Source organism: Scatophagus argus, chromosome 22, assembly GCF_020382885.2.
Source record: "Scatophagus argus isolate fScaArg1 chromosome 22, fScaArg1.pri, whole genome shotgun sequence".
Taxonomy (NCBI): domain Eukaryota; kingdom Metazoa; phylum Chordata; class Actinopteri; family Scatophagidae; genus Scatophagus; species Scatophagus argus.
The window spans coordinates 6351912-6371816 of NC_058514.1; the positions used below are offsets into that span (position 1 = coordinate 6351912).

Genomic DNA, 19905 nt, shown 5'->3' on the forward strand with positions numbered 1-19905 from the left:
TATTTCCCACAATCCAGCTGTACAAGCTTCTGGCACACTGCCCCTGCGGACACACACAGTATATAAATGAACGTGTACATGCTTTGCTTATATAAACGGCCCCTGCACTGTGACGTAGCCTTCATCACAGAAACATTAAGCTCCAGTGTGTAAACAAGCGTTGATGTCAGCAGCAGCAGAGCAGGACTTTTCAAACTCACAACTCGAACACTTAATGCCCTTCTATGACTCACTGTGCTACTCCAGCCGTAAAATGTCATGACCATTTAAGTGCACAAAGTCCAAAAGCTCTCCTGCAGCGGTTCAGTGCAGCTCATCTGAACCCAGAATGAGGCTGCGCTTACAAGAGTGTCTTGTCACCAGAGCAAACCTCAACACCATTTCTGATTCATTTATAAATGCGGCACAAAGTGAGCTCATTCTGTAAGCTTTAATGAGACACAAAAGCCTGCACTGCAAATCTTCTATCTGTAGCTGCACTTTTCAGTTTGGTTTGTTTTTTTTAAACCCAGGAAAAGTTGACATAAACGTGTCAAATGAACTTTTCTAATTCATTTTCAGTGGATGTAAACACGACAATCCAATGTAAGGTAGCCTATGCGCTTCCTTGTGTCTACAGGGAACAGATGTGTGCTTTTACATAAACAGCAAATGAAAATCAGTGTTTACTCAAAGTCATGTGATTTCCTCACAGGACCATTATTTTTGTTTGTTTGTTTTTTGATTAGGCCTGCTTATGTGTTATTTTCTATGTCATGTTTTATGGTAATGTTCACTCCTGTGACCTTGCAATGATATTGGAGGGGAACTCTGCTGATTTTACACATCAAAGTCTGTTGCTCTTGAGGAGCACTAGAGGAAATGCAGGAAGTGTTGCATAAGAAAACCTTCTGTGGTGCCAAAGGGAGCCACACAAAATCACACATGGATTAAAAAGAAGAAGATCTGATAAATTTGCCTCAAGTGCCATCACCTGAGGTCGCATAATCTTTTATTTTCATCTATATCAGCAGCTTTGATGGACAAAATACAATTTATTTTGTGTCTTTTTCTTCCTCCACACAATCTCAGACATCCCCAGAGAGATGGAGGGATGTGATGACTCGAGGAAAACAAAAAGAAAACCCTTCACATACAATCGTGTTAACATCCTACAACTGACACTTCAAGTCTTGATACCCAGTTTGTGCAGAGAAATAGTCGTGTTTCACATCTTTTTTTTCAGGAGCCAGGACAACGAAACTGAAATGAACTGGGCCGAGCTAAAGTACAGGTTATGACAGTTGCATATGTGGACTGGTGGATGCACTTGAACCCACGGCCGAGTTTCAGACTGTCCTTTTATAGTCTTTTGTGCTGTGCCAAAAGCATGTGCTGTTAGAAAAAAACGTCAGTCGCTTTTTTTAGTCGTTTTTTAGCATCTTCTCAGGAAGGAGTGGCGCTCGGGGGGGAGGGGGGTCCCCTGAAGTCATCACACAGGCAAGAAGCATGGACCAAAACAACACATATGTTCAACTCTTGTTCATGAAAAAAAGTACACATGGCAGATTAGAAATTTAGATAAACACACACACACACACGTAATCAGGCAGCTTCAATGTGCCTTTATATTCCTACCCCTCTTTTTTCAGAAGGGGGCACACAAGATACTTTTCGAAGTCACTCTTCAGACTTTGCTTGTTCTCTCACGGCTCACATGTTGTATTTACAGTGCCTCAGTTTTAAAAGTGCTGCACATGTTGAGTAGCTATTTACACATAGAAAAATAGGAAGGGCGGGAGGGGTTTCAGACGTTATTTGTGGGGCTTTCCGTTGACGAAGCCGTGGAACTGACAGGATATTATAAATTTTTTATCTACTTGTAATGAAATGCTTGTTCTGGCTGAGACAAAGAAACACACTCACGCATTCAACTGAAACACTGCATAACCATTCAAATTTCTAAAGAAAATAGTCATGTGCTCACATTCTTATACAATATACACTGTACACACTCCGAGGACGAGTGTAAGAATGATTTGTCCTGTCCCTTTCCTGTATGAAAACACTAAATTACAAGTTTAAGCTCAGCGCAGTGCAAAATAAGTCTTTTTTTGTTTTGTTTTTTAAGACATTCCTCTAAAGATGAGACATTCAGTGTTTCTCCATACCGACAGGACTGAATGAAGGTTGTCTAAGAGTAGCTGTGATTCTTTTTTGTTTTAACATACACAACAGGAGTAGTGTGGGAAGGGTTTCGTGTAGGCACAACTATGGATATAGATCCTCATCCTCTCTCTCTCTCTCACACACACACACACACACACTTCTTCCATCTCTCTCCAAATGTATTGCGCATCTACAGTCCAGAGTGGAGAACATAAAACAGACAACAAGCACGTAAAAACACGTGTTTTTGAGTCTTCACACAGACTCTGCATTGCTTTATGAAGGAATTATTTTGAAGTCTAAAGTCACATGGTGGCTCACTCGACAAATAAGCTCGTAAAGGGAGTCGTTTCCCCTTCTTCCTTTGCTTGTTGATGTTGCCTTTAGTTGCGTTGCTGCCCGCTGACGTTCAGTCCTCATGCCTGCAGACCAGTGGGAGCTGAATGACAACGAGTCGGGTCTAGCTGGTGTTGACTTTGAGATTCTTCATGCGGTGCAGCAGCGAGTCCTTCTCCATCTGAGCCTCAGCCAGCGCCATCTTGGCTCGAGACAGCTCTAGTTTCAAACATTCGTTTTCCTCCACCAGCATCTGGAAACAAACATAAAGGAAGGGCCACAGTGGGGCATCAATGCGCGTGTGTGTATGCTTTTAACTTGTTCTGGTGGAATAAAAAAACAAAAATAAAAATAATAAGATCATGTGAGATGAAAAAAATTTAGCACAAGGTTCACTTCTTGGAAACGTTCCATGAGATGTGGCAGAAGCTCCATAAAATTTCCATTTAGTGGACCTTTCTGGTCGAACTGCCTTCATCAAGAACACAGCTTAGAACGACTTGTGTGTGTGTTTGTTGAGTTTTTTGGTGACTCATGTCTCTCAGAAGCAACGGCAGTAGGAGTGTGATGTTGTTAAACTTCTGCACAACCACTAAAGAGTGAACAGTTGGGCATATAAAAAAAAGAGTGTCCAGGCCATTTGCATAATAACTCCTTCTGACAGCCAACATTGGATTCTCTTAACCTCAGTTGAGTAGTTTTAGGTGTGTTACACTTCAACTATAGAGATTGCAGAAAAGAAAACGGTCACACTTCTTAAATGTAATGACAAACAAACTCTTTTGTTGTTTAGATCAGAGGATACGTCGCTCTTTAAAAGGATTATGCAGCTATGCACCTTCAGTGTTCCATCTGAAAATATGATGCTTGGATTCTGCATAAAGTGATAAATATCACTCCCACTGTAAGTAAGATGGAAGCCAAGCAGGGAACGGGAATAGCTTGAAAACCAAAAATTTGGCACTCCATCCCGACCGATCACTCAGAAGAAAAAAAACAAAAAAAAAGTCTCTTTTGTTCAGCAGTTTATGTTTGTAGGAGGAAAACACAAGAAAAAGAAAACTGTGTCTCCACGTTGTTTGTGCATGTATATTTCTACTCCCATACACCCCCCACATAGTGTCCTTTGATGGAGGTCTCACCTCTTCTCTGGTGGATGGAGGGGGGCTGGCAGGTGGGGCTTGAGTTTGTGTAGCCTTTGGTACACAGCAGACGTTGCCCACAAGCTCAGGGACTGGACTCAGAGAACTTTCAATCAACGTGCCGTCTTTCCTGGGCTTGGTCTCCGCCACTGTGAGGAGAAAGAAAGACAACAGAAGGGAATTTGGAGGTGTGGATGTACCGAGTGGACTTAAAAGCATTTAATAGGACATGTTATATAACTGCACTGAATCAGCGCTGAAGTGGAGGTGGAAATATCTGGCAGATGAAAATGCGTGCATGTGCGTTTGTCACCTCCTATAGAGAAGGAGCCGTCGTCCCTTCTGTGTATGATGAGGCTGTCCACATGCAGGGTGATCGGCGACGGCTCAGGGTCGGAGGGATTGTCCCGGGGACCGTCGTCCTGCAGCAAGACACGGCACATGTTGAGTGTGGTAATTCTGGTGTGTGTGTGTGTGAAGGAGAAGTTATCCACATCAGTTCCACTGCAAGTGTACTCACGCGTGAAGGAACGCGAGAGAAGGCAAAAAGGCCTTTCTATGTCATTAAACATTCAGTTCAAATCCAAATTCCAATTAGGCCGTGGTTCAAAATGTTTAACTCCCAGAAGCAGCTAAACTGTATGGCAGTGAGTTATGGAGTCTATTACTGCTATGGGATTGGAAAAGCTGGGACAAAATATCCTGCTAAAATCATGCAGGTGAACAGTAGCTCTGCAACAATAACCTCAGGGTAAAACAAAAACTTAATAATTCTGAATAAAAATAGAAAAGGGGGTGGAATTACTAAATTTCTCTACGTTACAGTATATTATAACATCAGGATATCAGGGATCCTCACCTTTAAGTTGATGTGCGTGTCCATGACACTGATCTCCATGGGCAGCACCTGCGGCGCAGAGTCATCCTCCAGGAAGTGGGCCAGGTTGCGCAGCGTGGACATCAAGAAGCTCGCTTGGTATCCGTGGAGACGCAGCTGCAGGAAGCCGTTGCGCTCGGCCAGTGGGGAGTGAGCGGCGGCACAGGGACCGCTCTCCAGGCGAGCCCGCACCTCCGGACTGTGGAGGCCCCTGATGGACTCAGAGCTGATCTCACCAGCAGCTATGAGGGGAGAGACGAAAGCTGCAGTTAGCATTAGCTTTAGCTTCAGTGTCCCATCTGAGGAGACAGAGACAGATTCAGCTGAAATACACTTAGACCTGACATTAAAATACACCCAATGTGAGACAAGATTTCCCCAGCCGCTAATAATTACTACCTGTTTAATTCAACTTCGTCCTGTGTGATTTTTGCTTTGTGCTGTTTGACTGAACCTGTGTATTAAAGACACAGTGAAATGAAAAATACGTTTTCCATGTTCTAATCCTGTGTCCCTAATGAATTGTTTGGTTATACCTTGATATAAAAGTTAGACCAATGACGGGGTCCAGCCAAAATATCAGCCAATTCATATGCTTCATATGCACCAATCAAATTAGATTTATGGCGCATCAGCTAACTCATCCATCATCTGAAACGCAGTTGAAATGTTAGCTGGCAAAAACCTGTTCAAAAACAATGTGGATGAGATCACAGGAGATTAAAGCCTAATGAGCCAACTTGAAGAGAAGTCTAAGTGTGTGTGTCCTCCACAGCTCCGTACTGCATCATATTTGCTAAGCCACGTCCATTTTGAGCGTGCCCATCAAATCTGAATTTTCGTTTCACCTGGAAATACGTCACATTACGGAAGCTTAAAGGTGGTTTTGCTGCCGTTTCATTTCGACTTTAAAATGTTCTTCAAGTTGCCCACAAAGATGCGTTACTTTACTGATTCTGCCATTTTGCTCACTCAAAAACAAAAATAAAATAAAATTTACAAAAAAAGGGTGCATGTTAAGGTCAAGTTTCAATGAGAGAGAAGTACGAGGTCGGATGGAAGAAATGACAGAATATCAGAAAGTGAGCTGAGAAAAAAGAGAAGCCAGGAAAGAATTAAGAAAAGGGTGGCCTGAAAGAGATTTGATATTTTCTACAATCCCACGGACTCTTGCCTGCAGTGATGTTTATTTACAAGGGCTGGGGATTAGAGACCGATGTAGGGCGGATTCAAAGTGAAGTTTTAACCATTTGATCATTTCTTTCTCCTTTTTATGAACTGATCTACGAAACAAAGCTCTGATTTGACTTTCAGCTGCACAAAGCGTGATGATCAAGAGAAAGAAGACAAACAAACTGATGAGAGTCAGGGTTGACGGGTGTTAAACCAAAGGCGGTGGGGTTACTGAACACCCGACCAATTCAAAAACTTAACACACAAATTCAGCTGGCAAAGCACACACAGGCGGGAGACAACACGAGTCGCAAGAGAAACACTCAGCAAGGCATATAAACGGCCACGTAAAGAAATCTTTTTTCATTATGACAGTGAGAAGACGGTCACATCCCTTTAAAAATGCTCTCTGGGGGACAGTGAAGAGAGGGTTAATACCATAAAGCAATTTCAGGACCAGAAAACACATTCACACACACACACACACACACATACAATGCTGTCAGCTTCTCTCAGATAAAATGACATATTCTCTCTCAATCCTGGGCGGCTAAGGTCGAGGCGAATGGAGAGAGAGAGAGAGAGAGAGGGAGAGAGAGAGAGAGAGAGAGAGAGAGAGAAAGGAGGGATGGGAGTGGGTGAGGAAGGAGAGAGAGAGAGAGAGAGAGAGAGAAGGAGAGGGAGGCAGCCAGCAGCCAAGGACTGAGTGACTGTGATAAGAGAGGGATGGAAGAGAAAAGATGGCCTAGAGAGGGAGGGAGATGAAGGGAAGAAAAGGTGGTTAAATGACAGAGGATTAGTAGGAAGATGGAGTAGGAGCTCGAGGGAAGAGTGAGGAGGAAAGGTGAACGACGAGAAGGAGGAGGAGGGGGAGGAGGGGGAGGAGGAGGATTGGTAGCGAGGGGGTAAAGCTGGCGTTTCTCTCATTGCCTGAATCACTGGACTGAAACTGCAAAGTCTGCTGCAGTGGAGAGATGGAGGGGGGAGAGAGAGGAAGGGGAGGGGGCAAATTAGGGGGAGAGGAGAATGGGAAGATGAGGGGTTAACACCAGTCTGCACACACAGTTGCACATGTAGCTGACACACACATAAGTATCCGGGCCTAATGTTGCAAATAATGGGACCACTCACTCCATTACTGTCAAAATTAAGATGCCACATGCCCCACACACACACGCACACAAACACACACTCTAGAAGAGATCTCAGTGTTACATAAACACCCACTTCTGCAGAAAAATGAGCGGTTAAACACACACTTCATGCGATCACATTCATTGCAGCACACTGTATCTGTGGATCTGCGGTGCATGCTGCCGAGCAAAAGTCCTGAGTCTAGAAATGAGACTTCACAGAAGACACACACACACACACACACACACACACATATATATATATACAGGTGGAAAGCAGGCACATTACAGTACGGATGGTGAATTAACACACAGCAGTTACCTTGGCTGCTTTGAGCAGGTATTGGTACTGAACACACCATACCTGTGGGGAGTTATGGCAAGGTGAATAAAAGGAGGGGGTGGCTTTGTTAGTGTGTTACATGTGTGTGTGTGTGTATGTGTGTAAATGATGGTCAGCCTGCTCCCACACATCAGGGGATTCAGACGAGAAACCCAACATAACATCAACAAAAGTTTTGCTTTGTTCAACCAAACAAGCCTGAACAAAAAAATACTAAATTCACCAAGAAAAGAAATTAATTCTCACATTTGAGAACCTGGAACGATCAAATGTTTGGCTTTTTTTTTTTGCACGACAACTGACTTGTAGCTGGCAGTAAGTTTTCTGTGTCTGCACTGGCTCCCGGCTGCTCTTGCTGCTGTCTGTTGTGAGTGAATATCCTGATGCTGCTGCTGATCTCTCCATCTGTGTGTCGAATTGTGAACAAGCAAAATACAAGGGCTGCAGGAGGGCTTTAAAACACCAGCATCCTGGTGGTTTAAGCCCAACAACACAGCTTCAAGTCGGCTCCAGGACCTTTCTCACATGTGCTTCCTCTCACTCTCTACTGTCATGTGAGGCAAAATACCATAAAAGATTAACTAAAAACAATCTACAAAAGGAAAAAGAAAGTCAGTAACATGCTGGATCTAGTCTAAATCCACACACACACTGTGCAGTCATTCCCCTGGTGTTCTTTCTTGTTTCATAGCTGTGTAACTTGTGTGCTTAAATCTTGACAAACGCCCCTTCACTTTCACCTTCAGCATTAGTTTGAACCTAAGAAATAAACTGCAGCCTACCTCGACAGAAGTCTATTTTGGTGGATTGGCTTTACGTAATCAACCGGCTCCCAATTAGTAAATTGGGGCAGCTTTTTCTTCACTCCAGTATTCAGCCGATTTATGGTTTGCCAAACTTCTTAAATTTGATAATATTCATATGGCAGTTTGGTATAAACTAGGAATATCAAACACATATGAAATACTTTCAGAAAATGCTTTGCTTCTTGTTGCATGGAGGACGTTACCACACGGAGCGCAAGTCAAATTCCATGCTTTTCAAGGCCTCAGCAAATATAATTTAAAACCCAAAGAATATGGAAACGATTTCTCCTAACATATGCCATCACTCAGCCTGAATTAATGCTGCCTGCTCACCATGTGAAGAACCTACAGAACCTCAGCCCTTTGCGGTATTTTTTTGCTCAGTGCTGACTGTTAAGTGAGGAAGACAAAGGATGTTTCTGCAATGCTAAGTACAAGAAATCCTAGCATTAGCACAGCCAGACTAGTTGAAATCATACAAAAAAAAAACAAAACAAAAACCATCACATTCCAGCAGAAATAATAAAACACGTATGCTGACTTTTCTTACCCAGGCTGCGGTTGCTGAGGTACTGTCTGAGGCAGACGTTGCCCAGCTGGCTGGGTGTGACCTGGCCCACCTCCAGAGCCAAGGCCGTGCTCTCACCCACCGCCTCCATGCCCACGCACACCGACTGCACCTTCAACACCAGCACCGACACCTGGAGGACAGGCACGCACCAAAACGATAGGGGAAATTATGGTCAGCATCATCAACTGCCAGCACATAAAGAGCGTGACCAAAATCGTTTCTACCTTTCAAAATGTCATATGTGCCTTTTTATCTGCACTTATTTATTTCCAAAGTGTTTTTTGTTTTGTAAGTTTTGGTATCTTACTATGTCTTTGGTGGGATCATCAGTGCTCTGGGAGGTTGCACTGACAGTGTCGGGAGACACGCCGCCCTCTTGCTCCTGTCCTATCACTGCCTCTGTGGCGCTCTCGGTGGCACTTTGTTCGCTGATGCCGTCCTTGAAGCCTGAGATGGACACGTCATCTGTACCATACATAAAGACACATGTATTTATTACAAAGACAAAAGGGGCATTCGAATTTGCTTTAAAAAGTTTTACTGTAAAGAAGCTTCTTGTAACCATGTACATTACTGACATATCAGAACAATGCTGCCACCTTCTGGCCAATACACTTTCCTACCAATACATAGTATAATCGTATTTTTGAAACATTTTTGATCCCTTTAGGGGAGATAAATTCTTCGTTTGCAATATAATGTTATGTGAAAACACTCTGTCCAACACTGGATCAGTATCTTTGGTCTCCAAAAAGTCCATGTGGCCTGACACAATAACTCACACAACCAACTTACGTCAAAGCCATCCTTAAATGTGAAGAAAGGCTATTCGTGTACATTTGTGTGTACGGATGCATTAACATCTGCTTCACCTCTCTCCAGCAGACTGTAAGCGTCTCCATCCTCCATGAAGTAGCTGTCTATGGAGATGTTGTCCAGCGACTGCAGGGACGGGCTCTTCTTCATGTTCTTGTAGGACACTGAGAAACTGGACTGGGAGCGGTCCCGCATCAGACGACCACTACAGCACACAGGACACAGAGTCACGTGGAGAAGTGTGTGTGACAGACAGATCATTTAAATTAAATCTTTTCTCTATAACCCATGCATGCCATTGATTTATGGCTGATTTAAAGCGACCAGAAAAGAGGAGGAAAAACAGGTCCAGCCCTTGTATTTCTTCATATCTGATCTGACACTGAGCCAAGACCATTGTGCTCTTACAAGGCTGACAGGGCTTATTCTAGTCATGAATTAAATATCACTTCATTCCTTGTGTGGTGTTGTTTAAGGTCATGTAAGTGTACTGTCCTCCCAAACACCAGAAATGATCTAAAGAAAAATCACAAAGGACAAAATCAAAGTGACTCCCCCAAAAGACTGAGAACACAAGGCTGGAAAAAAAAAAAGAACTGTCACAAACAGGGAACTTCGTTTTTTGTCTCTACCATCAACCACGAGTCAACAGGTTGACACCAAACACAGGAGGATAAAAGAAAATTACTCATTCAACATACACGGACAAGGACCAGCATGTCATGCACACATGCAAATGCATGCCCACAGGGGGATTCACATACACACATTCACACTGATTTGTGTTCACCTAAGGAACACAGGAACAAGGACACACTCACTGTACATATTCACACACACTCACTAGTACAGCTAGTCACAGATCCAGTGCCTTACATGTTGGACATGGAATAAAGAGAGGTGGATCTGCTGGAGTTTGAGGAGCTGAGGAGATCAGAAACCACAGACAAACTTCCTTTCCTTGATAGAGAAAAAATACACACACACACACACACACACACAAATCTCACATGGGTCAAAGCAAAGGCCGAGAGGCAGAAAAGGAAGTGAAAGAGATAAGAAATGACAAGAACATGACGAGCGGACAGACAGGATATGAGGACACAGAAAGACTTGGCAGCTTGAGGCCGGCCAACATTCATAACGTAAGGTGATTGAACACTGACAAACAGTCTCATGTGGGAATTCAACACACAGCTCTTGTGTTCAGGAACAGACAGATTAAGTTAGAGAGAGACACTCATTTATTATATTCATCATCCGTATAGAAGCACAGGGGGGGGATTCAACTATGAAATCTAAAAACTGTTCATGTGATTACTTGGATGATATGTGGGATTTTGAGGGCTGCAACTCATGGATCAATCTGTTGCTTATGGTTTCACTAAAACGATTATCTGTTTAGTGTTTAACATGTCATACAGAGCAAGAATTTATCCAGTTCCTACTTTTTGCCTTTTCATAGACTAAACAATGAATCGAGTTTAAGGCAATAATGGAGCACCTTGTTTTGCACGATAAACAGACCTGAAAGCTGCTGAAACTAAACGCCTGTCGATGGTCTTGCGTATAGCACCAACTATATGAATAAAACAGGATTTGTGTGCGATAAGGTGAATACCTGGATATGGACTGAGGCATCTTAGTGGCTGAAGCCGAGTCTTTATCACCCCAGTCTTTGCTGCCGACTGGGTCACACTGGGGGTCTCCCGTCTGGGTTTTAGGGTCTAGTCCTCCTCCCACTTCTTCAGTCCCTGCCAACCCATCCATTACCGTCTCACCGCCTTCATCTGAACTCCACCTCCCAGAGTTCTTAGATGAAGTCCTCTCCTCCATTGAGGCTTTTTGATTGGAGTCAGGACGTGCGGTTGAAGAGGAGGTTGGGATGAGAGGCGCAGGACCCTGCGGACCTCCACCTTCCGAGCCTTCACTGCACAACAACTGGTCTACAGTGCATGTTCCTTTGGCTGCTCCTCCGTCAGAACCACATCCAGCTGCTTCACTCCCTTTCTCTGCCCCGTCTCCTGCATCATTCCCAGGCTCCAGATTTCCTCGGCTCTCGGAAGGGGAGAGTTCGGACCCCAGAGGAGATCTCGAACCCTCAGACTGGGGGATGGGCTTCAGGAGCAGGGATACCTCTGCACTTTTCAGCAGGAGGCCTAGGCAGACAGTGAAGGGCTGGTGGTCTGTGGGATGTTGAGTAGGATCCTTTCGGTCTTTCTTGGAGCCCATGTCTTCCAGGTCCTGCTGCAGTGTCTGCTGCAGGGATTTGATGCTGCGTTGAAGATGCATCAGAAACACATACTGTCGGTGGCTCACCTAGACACACACAGGCCAAAGTGGTTATTGCACCACATAGTGATAAGTTACTGTTGCAGTGGGTTATTTGTGATTAATAAAGATTCGGAATAAGAAAAGTACCAATGCAAATAACCAATATTTTCATCACTGATTAATCGATTTATTCTTATCCACACTAGCAACCGGTTGGTTGGTCTAAACTGAAATATCAACAACAATTGCTCAGATTGCCAGGATATTCATTACAAACATTCATTGTACCTAGAGAGTGAATCCTAATAATTATGATAATCCATTGACTTTTCCTCTAGCACCACCAGCAGGTCAAAATATTCACTTACTCAATGAAATACCTCAATGGCCACTAGAACAACAGCCAAAGAATAGAAAGAATATGAAATGAATAACATACCTGAGCACTTAAATGCTTTTGCACATGCACCAATACATGCACACTTGCATCTTTATTCGATGATGACAAAGAAGAGGAGGAGCAAGGCAGACTGTCCAATGAGAGGCGTTTATGGAGTCCGTTACTGGGTGGTGGTGTTGTGTCGCTGCTGTGAGATGCAGTCGGTGCACCATCCGTGCTGTAATACTCCTTCAGTAATCGTTTCCTCTGCAGACGTGCAACAGCCTCTCCAGATGTGCTCCTGGACAAACCTGATCCAACGGAATCTCTGAGCCTCTCCTGATGCTGGACAATCTTCGCAGGCTGACACGCCCACACGGTGAGAGGGAAGGAGTCCACGAAGGGCTGCGGCCGCCCTTTGCCTCCACGGGTGCCTTCATAGTCCACCCAGAACTGGGAAAAGTGCAGCGACCAAAAGTCAGCAGCTGCTGGCATCTTGAGGGCGTCTGTGCCCATTGTGGGTACCACCAGACCCCGGTAAATGTCATGGAGCTTGGTGTCTTGTTCATGAGCGTGGCGTTGGAAGACGGGATGGAGAAGGGGTAAGGAAGAGGAGGAGCGAGGGAATGAAGAGAAAGATGGAGAGAAGAAAGGCTCCTCTTCAAAGGCCTGCAGTAGAGCCTCAAGGTGGGAGCGGGTGCAGTTAGCTGGATGCCGAGTGTTTGTGGCCACCATTTCTGAGGTCTGCACTGAGATGGAGCGGGGGAGATCAGCAGGGCAGGAGGCATCCCGATCCGTAGGAATCACCAGCTAATAGAGAGTAGGGGGAATGGGGGAAAAAAAAAAACAAGAATTATAAATAAACGGCAGAGAGTACAAACAAAGCTCTTGCATCCACCTTCCCAAATTCAATCTTACCTTGAGCATGAGGCCGTCAACTTTGATGTCAACATGCTCATCGGGTTTCTGCGAGTCGCTGAGCTTGTAGATCTCCATGAACTGCTCCAGACTCTGCCTGAGGTCGAGGGCGAAAAGGTTGATCCACACCAGGCTGCGAGGATCCAGAACCAGCTGCAGGGCGTTCAGCTGGACGTACAGGTTAGGACAGGGGACTAGAGCAGTGGAAGGAAGGTGGAGTAGACAGGATGTTATGGCATTTCTGTAGTTTGCACTTTCTTGGTAATTATTAACATTTAGGGAAAAGAAAAATCTTGTCCTCCGCATAAGTTTGTTCAGCCTCCCAAAAAAGAAAAACCTCTGACTGGTGGTGTAATGTTTCCTAACGGAGGAAATTTGTGAGAAATCAATTACATGAATTAATTGGGTGATTCTTCTTTCAGAAAATCAATGTCCTCTCAGCCACACAGCACTCAGTGATTTCCCCACTGCTGAATGAATGGGCTGAATAGATCCAGAGAAGGTGAGAGATAGAAAGTGATGCCAAAACAATGGGTCTGGTGTATATATATAAAAAATAAATAAATAAATAAAAGCTACTTGCACGGCTCACAAGCTCCTAAAATAAGATTTTCTAAAATGAAATGCTACGAAAGTCTTACTGGGAAAGTCTTTTCCATCAGGGAAGTAGTACTCTGTGAACTCCACATGAATGGCTGGCATCTCTGGGGGAAGATACAAGGACTTCTTATTGCAGGAGATCATGGTTTTGGGGCTGGAGCGCCGCTGATCCGCTGTTGACACCTGCAACACCAAACCAAAAAACACAGACACTATTATTAGAAGTTAGCAATGAAGACATATGCAGTCTCAATGTTTCCACATATTAAGGTTTGTAAGCATGTGTTTTTTTTATTGTGACCTGGTAGATGCTGAAGTCAGCCATCCTGAGAACAACAGAGCTGGACATGAGCTGGGTCTTGGGGCTTTGAGGGGGTGGAGAACTGAAGGAAGAGCTTGAGCAGGTGTTTATCTTACCTGCAGAGAAAGGAAAGAGGCGGAAGGATAGAGGAAACAAAAAAATGAAAACAGAACGACAAAGAGACAGACAAACAGAGCGACCACTCAGTTCTCTACCCAGAAACCTCTGAGCCTTGCAAAAGGTGTGTATCACCGCACCCGGCTGTGCGCACACACACCGTAGTACCTGGCTCTAGACACCAGCAGCACTGGGCCTGTGGCTGTGTGTGTGAGCTCCACTCTAGCAGTCCTCCATCTGCCTCCCTAAGCCCTACTCCTCCTCCTCCTGCTCTCTCCTGACTTCCTAGAGGCCCATACACATCGTCCCTAAGGGACACTGGAGGACAGAAAACCCACAGGGATGATGTGCTCTGTGTGTGTGCCAGATGATACAATAAAAATGTTCATCCTGAACAAGCTGAGTTACACCTAACAATATTCAAAATGTGTTTGTGTTTACCGTGTTGTGGGGAACTGTGCACGGGGGCCGCGCCTTGCTGGTCTCGAACCGCACTCTTTAACATCTCAACATTAGACTTGAACTCGTCGAGCAGATTCCGTGCCCAGCTCTCTCTGGTCTTGGTGGCCTCGCTGTAGTGCATCCAGTGGACACAACTGTCACCTGGAGAAGTTGGAGAAGAGTAGCTTTGATACAGGTAGTTGTAAGTCCTATCCTTAGTTTGATGTCAATCTTTTTGATTTTACACTGAACTAAATACCATCAAGGTACATGATGTATTAACTATGTTGCAGTGACTTCATGGTTAGGTGGTGTTGGATTCATACCTGCCCTGTGGAAAGGATAATAGTCCAGAGAGATGGAGCTGAAAGAAACCTGCATGGCTCCACCTGTTATCCTCTTATTGATCACTGCATAAATGAAAAGGTCAAAAAATGTTTGTGCAATGTTTAAAAAAACAATTTGGTGACAAAGAAATATGAATAAAAGTGACTACAGAGGTACAGGACACGAAGATCTGTACTTGCTACCTTTGTCCTTAGCGTGGATGTCGTCACAAATGTGTAGGTCGAGGTGGGTGATCTGGAGGTGGTGGGACGTCTCACATACGTCATAAGCACTGAAAAGCTTGGCCATGGTTGCGCTCTGGTCAGCCGCTGAAGACGCCTGCTGGGTGCGCACCTGCTGGGCTGAGGGCGGCGCTGACGACACCTGACGATGCACAGATAACAGAGTACAAGTATTGTGATTAGTATTGTCAGTTTTAGGTGCTGATGAATCGTAGTTGATGCTTGTGAAAGAAAGAAAGAAAGTCAAGTTTAACAATGAACATCTGAACCATGCAATACTTAAATTTTCCAGTAGATGGCGCATCACAACAAATTACAGAAAACACATTGCAAACTGCATGTCTCCTGGGACGTGCATCGGTGTGCATATGTGTGGGCAGCCACTGTACATTTTGTAAGTGTATGTGTTGAAGAAGTGAAAAAATAGGGCAGAGTGAAAGACACTGACAGCAAAAAAGATGGATGCAGATGGTGTGGGCAGACAGACTCCATATGGCATCAGGGGAGTGACACAGAGAGGGGCAGACATGACTTTCACAGACATAAGGACAAACTCTGAGACAATAACATGGCCTATCCACAGAGCATGGAGTTAGGGCATCGACAGGAACAGAGAAAGAGAAGTGTCAAATGTCAAAAATGCAAAAAGGGAAAGGGAATCAGAGCGAGAGAAAGAAGTTCAAAATCACAGTATGTCACTGTATTTGTGTGAGTCGGTTTATGAGTGCACCTGGTCTTCTGTGGCCATGCTTTTCCTCTGCTGGGCGGACTTCTCCATGGCCTCACTGAGGGACTTGGCATACTGCACCATCGCTTTGAGCTGGGAGTCGGTCAGCACCCAAAGCAGGTCGTCCAGGATCAGAATCAGCTTGGAGGCCACCACATTACAGTCCTTGATCTGCAACAGGTACAGTACAGCTGGTTGGTATAAACATGCATTATGCAGGTGAATGTAGCCTGAGAGCTCCCATTAATGTAACATGACACTCGAAGGGAAATTCTCCTATTGTGTGAGGTGTTTATCTACAACCAGCAGGGATAAGCCGAACTCACTGGAACTGTTCTAAACTGCTTTTTACTGACTGAATACAACACCCAAAGCACACATCACCTGTTCTTTATCAGGTAAAGTTCAAACAGAATATCCTTTTTTACAATATGAACTATAACTGCCCTGCCAGCATATTCAGGAGAATTTATAAGGTTGTGTTTTGAGATGAATGCTTTATTCAGCAGTTCTGTAAAAGCCTAAAGGAAACGAATGGGTTTAATTACTTTCACTGTAAGGTCTTTGTGTAGTTTATGCTGCATTATTTTAATGTTCACATCTCCAAAGCTGACATAATTAGTGTTTTTTTTTCTTGTTTGTTTTGTTATATTAAAATGCACCCCAGCCATTTGATGAATCGCAGCTGCTGGCCCTGCAGCCTGTGAGCCTACACAGAGGGGTTATTGTTCACATTAGACAAGAGGATGTTGCTTGGAGCAGACAGGGTTTAAAGACTCAACAAACTTCCCGAAGTCAGTGTCTGAAGATATTCAAAGTGTGTGTGTATGTGTGTGTGTGTGTGTGTGTGTGTGTGTGTGTGTGTCTGACCCGTCTCTTGAGAGTGACTCGGATCTTGGACTGGTTGGTGATGAGGCGTATGGGCGCACTCAGCATCTCATGCTGAGCACTCTGGATGGCATCGGCCTCGATGCGGATCATCTGCCAGCTGATCTCCTTGAATGTCAGGATCTGGACCAAACACGCATGTCAGCATGATAAAACTAAGGGTGACACAATATCCTGGTAGTCTTTGGAAAAATAATAATTAAAAAAAGGAAATACTAACCTCTCCCCTCTGAGGGTCCTGGATCCGAGTGAATCGCAGGTCACTGATGCTCCAGCTGGTGTTGACGCTGTAGACCTGCAGCTGGGAGAGCTCAAAGGAGGCGTTAAAGGCCTTGGCACTGATTCTGATGACGATGGAGTTGATGGACAGCGACATCCCCTCCACCACCTTCTCTGCAAAGCCATATTCACTGGAGAGAGAGACAGGTGGGCAGTGGTGGAGAGGAAGTAAGCTAAACAAGGCGATAACCTGTGCTTATCAACAGGGTGGGGACATATTATTAGTTGTCTTTATTGTCCAAACAGATTTTGTTTGAACATAATTACAAGTTCAAATACTCATTATGTATACTATTTGATGATTACTGGAATGGTTTGCATTAAGAAACCTAAATCTATTCAATTAAATTTCACAGATTACTTGATTTGTTCATGTAGTAGTCAGAGTGCAGATAATGGAGCAACAAGAAGCAAAAAGAAATGACCGCAATGCTCACCTTTGCCCAGACGCTGTCGCTATGGGAGACGGGCCATTGGGGGGACGGGGCTCATCACAGGTACTCATCTCCATCTCCACTTTATCCAGGGTCTGCAGGCAAGTCATGGCGTTAACTTCACAACGTACAACCAATGTCTTTTGATTCCGCAGTAGACCGATATATGTATTCGTCATGTTTTCAGTGGTAGCACCACTTGTCTTTCACAGCATCATTCTCAGGAACATTCTCATACTGCTGTGGCCACCTAACATCTTTATTGCCATTTGTCTTAATGTTTGTCGGCCATTTTGCACCTTATTCTGGTGACAGTCAGGAAGTCACAATGTTAAAACTGAAAAAGGGCAACTTTGCGAGCTTTAGATTTACATTTCAGTTCAACTGCTAAAAATCCATGTGAAAGACGCTGGCTGCAGCCTGGGAACGTGGAAGCTACCTACATTAGCTGTCACAAGAGGTAGCTTGCCTGTTAAGATAAAACACCTTGAAAGTCAGGGAAGTACACTGTCTCTATCACCTTCACGCTCTCCTGTTTCATATAATAAATATAATATTTCAAAGGCTTTACTATAGCTGATGGTGTGATACCACCGTGTTCCACATTAAGGTGACTAACAGCAATTCAAAAAGTGCTACTGCGATAACTTTTTAATACCATGGCCTTGTATTATATGGTCCTAATAATCAAGCTAGGTTTGTTTGTTAAACAACACCAGCTACTGAACGTACATATGAGGACTGTGCACCATAAGCAGCATTCAAGTTTTGTGGAAAATGTGCCGGATGGCAGCCTGTGTGCTGGGAATTGCAGCCACCTTGGGACTGGGACCAGCTCAGCAGTCTGTCAACCTGACACCTGCGCCCTGCTCAGTGAGGTGGCAGCCATGACGCATACACAGAGCGAGCTCAAGCAAAATCTTGCCTCTGTGATGGTGAAAACGGCCATAGTGGAAGCCAACTTGCGGTACTTCAAAAGTTGGGCGGAGGAGCTCTGGAAGGTAAGCCAGGCTCAGGACGAGCAGCTGAAGGTGATCAAAAGCATTACATACACAAATGCTACAAAGGTGGCTTTCACTGCTGCTTTAGGAGAACCAGTGGGTCCATGTAAACAAGACCAGCATCGGCAGTGGCTTCAACCCTGCCACTGGCATCATCACCGCCATGGTCCGGGGGATGTACTACTTCAGATACACCATGTACAACTCTGGACGCCCCAACTCAGTGGTGTCACTGATGAAGAACAGCGACAAGGTGGTGTCTACCTGGGACACCAAGGGCAACAATGTCCACAACTGTGCATCCAGCGCAGCAGTGGTGCAGTTAGAAGCAGGAGACAGTGTGTTTGTGCTGTTTTTTGTTTGTGGATTTGCGGTGCAAGAGGATTAAATCAACAACAAAAAATAGCGAAAAATTTTTGTAGGTGTAGAAACTCTAGTAGGTGTGAAACTTACCAAAGAGATTGGGTGAGTCTTCAATTTTGTCCATGGTATCTACGAACAAAAAGAGAACCAGCGGTTTAGTCTCAAAGTATTCTGTTCCCTACCTCAGGCACTAGGCCTTTAAGTCTCCCCAAAATGCTAAATTACCAGCCAACAGGATGTACAAATTAAATAAAATGCAACCAAACTGCATACAATCAAATCAAACCAAAATAGCAGGCGAGGTAGTTCAGAGATGACGGAGGAAGAAATCAATCATCAAGACGAAAGAAAGAAATCAATGAGGCTAGACTCAGGGGCAGTTTGCTCTATTCAGCGCCATTTATCCTCAAGATAAAGTCTCCTCATTCAAGTCTGTGTCAAATTACATACCAAAAAGAGATGAACTGCTCATGTACACATGCAGAATTTTGCCACAGAGTAACTGATGTCATAAATCAACAAGACAGAAATGCTCAGGACTCTTACTGAATTAGACTTTGCTTCTGTGAAGGAAATGGCAGAGGGTGCCAGTAAGGAGTGCCAGCTCAGGCCCGTCACTTTGAGTCATCAAAGGAGGCACATTTATTGCCCAAATTACAGTATGTATTTATGACTAACAAATAAAGCAGCTTTTATTCCCTTTAATTTGCACGTGACAGTCATTTTCTATATAACAGGGAGAGACAGTGTTGCGTTTAGCTCCTCTGTAACAGGAAGACACAAAGAAAAGATGGAGATCTAACAAAGCAGGAAGTCAGATACAGATCTCTGTTCTCCTTTTTTTTAACAGTTTACCAGTAAACACTGCAATGTGCAGTGAGCTGGAGCCACAGCTCCCCTGATCACAGAGAAGTCTGATGCTCCACATGCACATACTGAAAATGATGCAGGTTTTACAATTGCAACACTGCATTAGAGTTACACACACAGTCAATAACGCAGCAAATATGTTGAGTAAATACAACAGACTACATGTTTGAAGCCTGCACACCAGCTGAGAGAAGGGCAGTAAAGGAGGGGTGATGGCGACCAATAAAATGGAGATTCAAAGACAGATGCGACAGAGCAGACAAGAGGAAAAGTGGACCCTGGCCTAAACAGAAGCCCAGTCACGAAAGTAAATTACGCAGCTCTGTTCACTGTTTCCAGGGTGTGTCAGGGTGTGCTCTTAATGCACGGTACTGCTGACGATCATGACCACATCAGGAG

At 44.4% G+C, this 19905-nt stretch overlaps 1 protein-coding gene across 5 annotated transcripts in view; it reads right to left on the reverse strand.

Annotated features, from left to right (window-relative positions):
• Positions 1-949: 949 nt before the first annotated feature.
• uhrf1bp1l (UHRF1 binding protein 1-like) overlaps positions 950-19905 on the reverse strand; it is a 29529-nt gene continuing 10573 nt past the window's right edge. The window contains exons 3-24 of one of the 5 annotated variants that reach the window (XM_046378598.1): positions 18727-18765; positions 17276-17367; positions 16780-16969; positions 16542-16682; positions 15675-15842; positions 14906-15086; positions 14702-14785; positions 14376-14537; positions 14103-14252; positions 13818-13933; positions 13558-13699; positions 12917-13110; positions 12059-12808; positions 10967-11664; positions 9402-9550; positions 8837-8994; positions 8509-8659; positions 7132-7173; positions 4486-4745; positions 3940-4048; positions 3627-3775; positions 950-2737 (exon numbers count right to left, since the gene is read on the reverse strand). In XM_046378598.1, the coding sequence (XP_046234554.1) occupies positions 2609-2737; positions 3627-3775; positions 3940-4048; positions 4486-4745; positions 7132-7173; positions 8509-8659; positions 8837-8994; positions 9402-9550; positions 10967-11664; positions 12059-12808; positions 12917-13110; positions 13558-13699; positions 13818-13933; positions 14103-14252; positions 14376-14537; positions 14702-14785; positions 14906-15086; positions 15675-15842; positions 16542-16682; positions 16780-16969; positions 17276-17367; positions 18727-18765 (4254 nt within the window). In that variant the 3' untranslated portion in view covers positions 950-2608. Of the gene's footprint in view, positions 2738-3626; positions 3776-3939; positions 4049-4485; positions 4746-7131; positions 7174-8508; positions 8660-8836; positions 8995-9401; positions 9551-9580; positions 10306-10966; positions 11665-12058; positions 12809-12916; positions 13111-13557; positions 13700-13817; positions 13934-14102; positions 14253-14375; positions 14538-14701; positions 14786-14905; positions 15087-15674; positions 15843-16541; positions 16683-16779; positions 16970-17275; positions 17368-18726; positions 18766-19905 lie in introns of those variants that run through there. The other 4 variants (XM_046378600.1, XM_046378599.1, XM_046378601.1 and 1 more) reach the window with 4 other exon arrangements.